Source organism: Sinocyclocheilus anshuiensis, unplaced genomic scaffold (genome assembly GCF_001515605.1).
Source record: "Sinocyclocheilus anshuiensis isolate Anshui unplaced genomic scaffold, SAMN03320099.WGS_v1.1 scaffold590, whole genome shotgun sequence".
In the NCBI taxonomy this organism is placed as follows: Eukaryota; Metazoa; Chordata; class Actinopteri; order Cypriniformes; family Cyprinidae; genus Sinocyclocheilus; species Sinocyclocheilus anshuiensis.
Genome location: NW_015544192.1, coordinates 2,098,960 through 2,107,819, shown reverse-complemented (window position 1 = coordinate 2,107,819; position 8,860 = coordinate 2,098,960). Strand labels below are relative to the sequence as shown.

Sequence of the window (8,860 nt, the reverse complement as noted above, 5' to 3'; positions counted from 1 at the left end):
ACACGTTTCTGACTATACGAATCACTTTAAATCAGAATTACGCGCCAAAACGAGAAAAACAATCTCTTAGGCTACTAGTGAAATGTAGTGACATGAGAGATGGGAAGTAACATTGCAGAAATGCTTGAAACATGAGATGAGCTACTGAGCGTGAAAAAATGTCGACCAAAAACAAGACATAAGAGGTTCAGGCTTCGTGATTCAATTATCACTAGTAGGCCTACAAACAAGTTACAAAATTAGGTTGAAGACATGCCTCACAAAAGTTAAATATATAAATGTGAAATCATATTACTATTATATTACAATTATGCACAATGTCTGTAATTTTATTTATAGGCCTACACAAAGTCTCATTTTTTATTTGACTTTTTGAATCTATTCATAGATAATACAAATGAAAGTAAACTTTAAAGCAAACTAGTCTCACACAAAAGATTATCAAATATCAGACCTTATTCATTCATTTTTGTACACTGATACGATGTACATTAAAGCAAAAAGTGTGGTTTTAATCAGTAGTTAGTGTTTAATTTAATTTGAAGTCTGACCAGCAAAGTCACCATGGGCCCTTTACAAACAGACTAAAAGTTATACATTAAAAATTATATATTTTGCCAAAATAATTTAACCAAATGTAATGATTCAAATGATGATTTAGAAATGAGGAAATTGCCACTGTTCTCATAAGGAAACAGTTTAAAAGTGCATACTAGTTTGCATATGTATGCACTAGTCTATGCCGTTTTGTAGTATAGTGTAAAATAGCGTGTTCACACTGAAAATAACAAAAAGAAAAAGTGCATCTAAAATGTGTGGAATATTGGACACTTCATGCACTCAACTGTTGCAACTTGTAGCCTACTAACTTGAGCACATTATTCAGTCTATAGGCTACTAGTGAAATGTAGTGACATGAGAGATGGGAAGTAACATTGCAGAAATGCTTGAAACATGAGATGAGCTACTGAGCGTGAAAAAATGTCGACCAAAAACAAGACATAAGAGGTTTAGGCTTCGTGATTAAATTATCACTGGTAGGCCTACAAACAAGTTACAAAATTAGGTTGAAGACATGCCTCACAAAAGTTAAATATATAAATGTGAAATCATATTACTATTATATTACAATTATGCACAATGTCTGTAATTTTATTTATAGGCCTACACAAAGTCTCATTTTTTATTTGACTTTTTGAATCTATTCATAGATAATACAAATGAAAGTAAACTTTAAAGCAAACTAGTCTCACACAAAAGATTATCAAATATCAGACCTTATTCATTCATTTTTGTACACTGATACGATGTACATTAAAGCAAAAAGTGTGGTTTTAATCAGTAGTTAGTGTTTAATTTAATTTGAAGTCTGACCAGCAAAGTCACCATGGGCCCTTTACAAACAGACTAAAAGTTATACATTAAAAATTATATATTTTGCCAAAATAATTTAACCAAATGTAATGATTCAAATGATGATTTAGAAATGAGGAAATTGCCACTGTTCTCATAAGGCAACAGTTTAAAAGTGCATACTAGTTTGCATATGTATGCACTAGTCTATGCCGTTTTGTAGTATAGTGTAAAATAGTGCGTTCACACTGAAAATAACAAAAAGAAAAAGTGCATTTAAAATGTGTGGAATGTTGGACACTTCATGCACTCAACTGTTGCAACTTGTAGCCTACTAACTTGAGCACATTATTCAGTCTAATTAAAGAAATGCTGTAAACTTCTGCCCACGAAAATGTTGTAAAATAATTATTCAAATGTGTAACAGTGAGGCCAGTCCACATTGCATTCCTAAATGCATGTTAAACTCACAGCAAATATAGACATGGAGTTGGCAGCATTGTGAACAGTGCAGCTCTGATTTGCTGAAAACAGAATAAAAAATAAGCTGACAAAAATAAGCAGCTTCACTCAGAAACACACAGAGCAACAGGCTATACTGTACAGTTATGTAACTGGAGTTGGAAATATCGTTATTATGAGTTCTGAGCATATGAATGTCAAAGTGAAGTTTTATTTACAAGTGGGAAACTCTGATTGCAAGATAATACACAAGTTGCCAAGTTGAAAAATAGAAATGATAGAAATTAATAATTGACATAGTTTTTAATTCCGATTTCAGGTATTTGGGTTTATTATTCACAATATAATTATTTTGCTTTGATTAGGCTACATCTGTTTTTTTTTCCAGCTTAAATGTGTGACATGTTGTAATAATGAATGTCCAATTTTACTGTTCTAAATCACATCAATTTTCACAACTCACAGATTTCAAAACTGTTTTGTTGAGTTTTTGTCTACTGAAACCAGTAACATGAGATCATAGCACTAGCAAATAACAACAATCCAATGATCCAATCAATTTCCGATGGACAAAATCAAGTCCCAACCGAAATAGTTGGGAATAGGGAAGAAAGATGATTTCAACTTCTGTTTTATGCAGACTTTAAGAAAATGTATTCTTTTTTCCTCCCCGTTACATTTGCATGACAAACTCCTATTTTGTATCCTTTTCTTGAACAGGAATCAGTAAACCTCCTGTCAACCTGGCCCTCTCTGCTTTTGACCAATCAGAGAAGTTATTGATACCGAGACTGTATGTAAGACCAGCTCTGTTCGTAGAGTGCACAAGCCTGAGGAGGAAGAGGATGTAAAAAAGAAAGCATGCATATCTTAAATTAGACAAGTTCACATATTGTTTACTATACTTCCACATTGCAATATTTGTTGTTTTTCCTCACCGAAGAGAATGTATAAAGTAGTTCTCACGCTCCTCATGCTCCTTCTCACTTTCATACTGACGATTAAACTTCTCCTTAAAGGGGCCAAACAGACGGTGGGCGTGGCTAACAGGGGAGGTGTTGACATAGTCTTGAATGGGGTTGGCCAATATTTGATGCTCCTCAACAGGATCAGGAAATTCTTCACAGGTCATTCCTAAACACATAAAAGTGTAAAAGAGCAGATAAAGGCTTGGGACACAGTAGACGATTTTCAAATCCTAACCGATTTTAAAACCATGGGAGACCACAGAAATGAAGACCGTTTCAACTAATTTTTAGCCTTATAATCTTCTGAACGTGCACACTAGATGAATCGACCAGACCGCGACACCACACACTTGTTGATTGTAGGAACGATTTCACAGTGACACAAAATCTCACAGAGACTTGTGAGATCAAACGTGACTAGAGAAGAAAGACACATGTAGGACAATCGATGCTGTCAGCTGGCTCTCCTGGCGCGCATTCTGTTGTACAGCAAAAAACAAAATAGAAAAAAAAAAAGAATATGGGTGATGTTCTTTCTCAGTACTCTACTTTCGTGGCATGTTTGTGGCTGCCAAGTTTTAGCTATAGAAGCACACAACATCTAGTAGGTGAGGCTTGCTCACTCTCATTGGCTATTATGTATCATGTCAGAGGCAGCGCGATCAAGAGTCATAAATATCAAACATGTTTGATATTTACGATTTGAGTTCGAGTATGCTCCGTCTCGATCGGGAGCAGTTAAATAAATGTAATGACACCACACAACAGAGGATTTTTTTGAAAAAAAAATAGTTCGTGACAAGCCTCAAATCAGGCCATGTCTCCCCACTAGTTCGGGGGTTCAAATCAGCTTAAAATCTGCCTTAAAATCTTGAAGTGTGTGTGGTCAGCCAAAAGCATTTCACTGAATGTTTGTTTTCCAGTTACCTCCAGATGGTATGAAAATGTCAGACTCAGTTTGTGGGCTGAAGTCACTGTAGTCAATAGTGTATTTGTCATTGTGGGACTCCAAAAGAGTGTTGAAGCCCACCATCTCAAAGCGGTGTGGGGTGGCTGGGGAATCATTTCCCTCTGGACGCGTGACCCACAGACGATACGTGTTCTTCTTATGGCCAACCTGTGTGACGTTTTTCCAGACCTCACACAGAACACCTTCATAATTTTCCATCTTCTCAAACTGCAACAGAAGAAAATAATTTAGGTTTGGACGAAATGATTTCATGACATTTTCATTTTTATGTGAACTGGGCCATTAAGTAGTACATATACTTCAAAGCCCTGCAGATCAGGCAGTGCTGCCTGTGGACGTATTGGACCCTCCTGGGTACCGTTAAGCTGGAAACACTTAATAGCTTGGATTTCTGTTGCAGTGGTGACTGGTGTGATTGTGTAAATGGCACCATAGTCCAAGTCATTTCCAATCAGATAGGTACGCACTTTGCCTGTATAGACAGCATCAATGTTGAGAAACTACATACAAAATCTATTTTGATTTCAATACTGTGTGACTTTATCTTGAGAAGATCACTGACCATTACGATAGTCGATTCGACTTCTGTTCCCCTCAAGGTCGTACCAAGCTTCAAACGGTTCTTTTATCTCAGAATGTGGCAGAGAGAGCTCACCTACATAAAAGGGATATGCAACTGTAAAATTAACTGTCCTGTACTGAGATGTACTGTGTGTAATTTAGACAACAATTTACCTTTGACATGATACATTTTTCCAAAATTGGGAACTGTTCTGCCGCCAATTGGTGTGGCATCTTAGGAAGAAAATAAAGAGAAATCACACAATTAATTTAATCAAATTAATTTCTAACTAAAAACACAGCCAAATATACTTCTGCGTTTTCTTCCTGCTGTGTGCTGTTTTCTCTTTTACATAGACAGCACTTTACCTGCAGCACACACCAGCAGCACGATCCCAGTGAGAAGAACCCACATAGTGTAACTAAAGAAACCAGTCAGACATCCACTGGAGATGTTAATAAACTCTCGTCTGTCTGGAAAAAAGTCCCAAACAAATCAAGAAAATTAAGAAGAGGTCTAACGATAGTGTTTGCACCAGCGACCAAACGTGGATACCAGAGGTTCCCAATATAACACACAAAGGAGGGACTGAATTAACGTCATATGTCATGACGGTCCATTGGGGGGTGGACAAATATTTATTGAACCAGGACAAGGTCTATGTTCGATTACACTCGGTAGGTTGCAGGGGTGATCATTGTGGGACCCCTGTAATCAGTCCAACATTCCCCTGCTTGCGACACCCCTGAGCAAACGCACTGCTAATATGTATCCATGCTTTTAAAAGTACTCCAATGCTTGCATTATTGGTTGAAATATGCAAAAGCCATTAGAACTTATCTGAATTAAATTAACTAAACTACCGGAATAATCTCAGGGAACAAATTGAGGGCTGGCCAGCTAGTAGAGTGTTGTATTTGAGTTTGTAGGTGAAAAGAGACAGTTTGTACGTTACGTAAGGCACTGTTTACAATGGGCTGAAATTCAACATGTTGAGCACTGATTTTCCTTAAGAAATAGCTGATGAATAGGCTATATAAATACTAAATAGAATTATATTCTTCAAAGTTATACAGATAGATCAAGGATCCAGATCTCAAAAGGACTAGTTGTGTCGTGTTTATTTGGCAGTAGACTATAGTGATGTGTTGTTCTCTATGAGCCGGTTAAGGGAACGATATGAGTCAGCTCACAGCATTGTTTTTTTTACCTTCTTAATACAAAACAAAATAATGGGGTGATTTTTGACACTGCTTGTTGGCATGCGCACTTCATGTACTGACTTACAACTGATCCTTGAACCAAGCTTGCATGTATTGCTTGGTAAATTTGGATGTATACTTTGGGATGGCTGTCCTGCAGGACAGTCTATTGATCAACAAGCTTCAGTCTCTGCACTGAAGGCATTACAATCTTCATCATAATGGTCCGATACTTTAAAGAATCCATGATGCCCTTCATACAGTAAAGATTTCCACATCCTGCAACAACAAAGCACCTCCATAACAAGATTGATCTACCTCCATGTTTGACCATGGAGATGGTTTTCTTCTGCTTATAAGCTTGCCTTTTTTGCACCAGACATACCGCTGATCCATGGGTCCAAAGAGTTCCAGGTGGGTTACATCACACCATAAAACATTCTTGCAGAACTCCACAGGTCTATCCAAATGAATATTAGCATATTCAAGTCAGCCTTTTTTTAATGTTCTTCTTGGTCAAGAGTGGCATTCGGCAAGATGTCCCAGCGTGAACATCTCAGTTGCTCTGATCAAATATTTTTATTCCGTTTGAAGATATTGTATTTTTCTTCACCGCCCTCGAAGGTTTTCTTGTGCAACACATTTTAAACTTACGAATAAGACTGCCAGCTGTTTCACCAGTTCACCCTTACATCTAATCTGATAGCAAATAGTAAACATATTTTGGCGTGCTGTCCTGACTCTGAGGGAGGGCTCTGAGCCCGGAATATAGCCCGAACCCAGAGAACACCCCTATCCCTAATATGGGATAAAAATAGATTAGGAGTGAGGAGTTTCTAATGTAATAAAAGAGTTTATTTTCTGTAGCTTTTGTGAGAACACTTTTGAATCCAGCAGATGCGAAGTAGCTTTAGAGAAAAGCTTAAAACTGTCACGGTTGGTGTGGCATCTTAGGAAGAAAATAAAGAGAAATCACACAATTCATTTAATCAACTTCTTTCTAACTAAAACACATAGCCAAATATACTTCTGCGTTTTCTTCCTGCTGTGTGCTGTTTTCTTTGCCAAAATAATTTAACCAAATGTAATGATTCAAATGATGATTTAGAAATGAGGAAATTGCCACTGTTCTCATAAGGCAACAGTTTAAAAGTGCATACTAGTTTGCATATGTATGCACTAGTCTATGCCGTTTTGTAGTATAGTGTAAAATAGTGCGTTCACACTGAAAATAACAAAAAGAAAAAGTGCATCTAAAATGTGTGGAATGTTGGACACTTCATGCACTCAACTGTTGCAACTTGTAGCCTACTAACTTGAGCACATTATTCAGTCTAATTAAATTGTTAGTTCACCCAAAAATGAAAATTCTGTCATTAATTACCCTCATATTGCTCCAAACCCGTAAGACCATTGTTCATCTTCGGAACATAAATTAAGATATTTTTAATTAAATCCAAGGGCTTTCTGACCCTGCATAGAAAGCAACGCAACTGACACGTTCAAGGCCCAGAAAGGTAGTAAGGACATCATTAGAATACCCCATGTGAAATCAGTGGTTCAACCGTGATGCTATGAAGCTACGAGAATACTTTTTGTGCACAGAGAAAACAAAAATAACGACTTCATTCAACAATTTCTTCTCTTCTGTGTCAGTCTCTGCTGTGCTGTCACAAGAGTACCACGACGCATGCGTGTGGTGCTGCTGACGCAGGAGCAGATGTGTTCCATTCGTGACAGCTGAGCTAAAAAAATAAAGATGGCACCTAAAAGTTGAGGTTGATGGTCAGTTTGTGTGTAAATGTATGTTTTTGGTAAATGTATGTCTTTTTTCACTTTTGATGTCATTTCTAGCAAGAAATTAGTAGTAATTAAATATTCACTCACTCGCTCTATTTTGTTGTAAATCATTCAACTTCATGCACAAAGGCTGCCTGCAAAGTCATTGCCTGATAGAGCAGCGGGGCAAGTCAGCTGCCTAAGCTTTTAGATGCAGCCAAGGTCTTCAGACTCACTCAGGCAAGTGTGTTGAATCCTCAAGAATAAAATCCTCAAGATTTTATTTTGCCATTATATTGGTGAAATGCTGTAAACTTCTGCCCACGAAAATGTTGTAAAATAATTATTCAAATGTGTAACAGTGAGGCCAGTCCACATTGCATTCCTAAATGCATGTTAAACTCACAGCAAATATAGACATGGAGTTGGCAGCATTGTGAACAGTGCAGCTCTGATTTGCTGAAAACAGAATAAAAAATAAGCTGACAAAAATAAGCAGCTTCACTCAGAAACACACAGAGCAACAGGCTATACTGTACAGTTATGTAACTGGAGTTGGAAATATCGTTATTATGAGTTCTGAGCATATGAATGTCAAAGTGAAGTTTTATTTACAAGTGGGAAACTCTGATTGCAAGATAATACACGAGTTGCCAAGTTGAAAAATAGAAATGATAAAAATTAATCATTGACATAATTTTTTATTCCGATTTCAGGTATTTGGGATTATTATTCACAATATAATTATTTTGCTTTGATTAGGCTACATCTGTTTTTTTTTCCAGCTTAAATGTGTGACATGTTGTAATAATGAATGTCCAATTTTACTGTTCTAAATCACATCAATTTTCACAACTCACAGATTTCAAAAGTGTTTTATTGAGTTTTTGTCTACTGAAACCAGTAACATGAGATCATAGCACTAGCAAATAACAACAATCCAATGATCCAATCAATTTCCGATGGACAAAATCAAGTCCCAACCAAAATAGTTGGGAATAGGGAAGAAAAGATGATTTCAACTTCTGTTTTATGCAGACTTTAAAGGGGTCATATAATGCGATTTCAAGTTTTCCTTTCTCTTTGGAGTGTTACAAGCTGTTCGTGAATAGATAAGATCCCTGAAGTTGCAAAGACTAAAGTCTCAAAACCAAAGAGATATTCTTTATCAAAGTTAAGACTCTGCCACACCCCCCTAAAACGGCTCGTTCTAACACGCCCCCACATATCTAGGTCACTAATGTGGGAATATTTGCATAATGCGCCCAAATGTGCACGCAAAGAAAGAAGGCGTGGTTTCAGGAACAGCAGTTAGTGTTGATGCAGTCTTACTAGTTTAAGTATTTGCTATTGACTGTTCAAATGCGGAGTTTTGCGCATTGTGTGTGTGTGTGTATGTGCGCGCGCGTGTGTGTGCGTGTGTGTGTGAGAGAGAGAGAGAGACAGCGTCACATCACAGTAGAGTCAGCTGTCTTACCCACGGCTTGTGTACTGCATCATTACTGTGTCTGTTCCCCTTTTGGGCTTGAACTGATGGTAAAACTAATGACATTATTTACTGTCT

The 8,860-nt window shown here is 37.1% G+C and overlaps 1 protein-coding gene across 1 annotated transcript; it reads right to left on the bottom strand.

The window, feature by feature from the left end:
- Positions 1-2,103: 2,103 nt before the first annotated feature.
- LOC107696587 (counting factor associated protein D-like) lies at positions 2,104-4,871 on the bottom strand. Its single transcript, XM_016497000.1, has 7 exons — positions 4,684-4,871; positions 4,489-4,548; positions 4,316-4,408; positions 4,053-4,225; positions 3,711-3,960; positions 2,754-2,949; positions 2,104-2,645 (listed from the first exon to the last, which is right to left on the bottom strand). The coding sequence occupies exons 1-7, from the start codon at positions 4,727-4,729 to the stop codon at positions 2,510-2,512; spliced, it is 954 nt and encodes a 317-aa protein (XP_016352486.1). The 5' UTR covers positions 4,730-4,871; the 3' UTR covers positions 2,104-2,509.
- Positions 4,872-8,860: the final 3,989 nt, after the last annotated feature.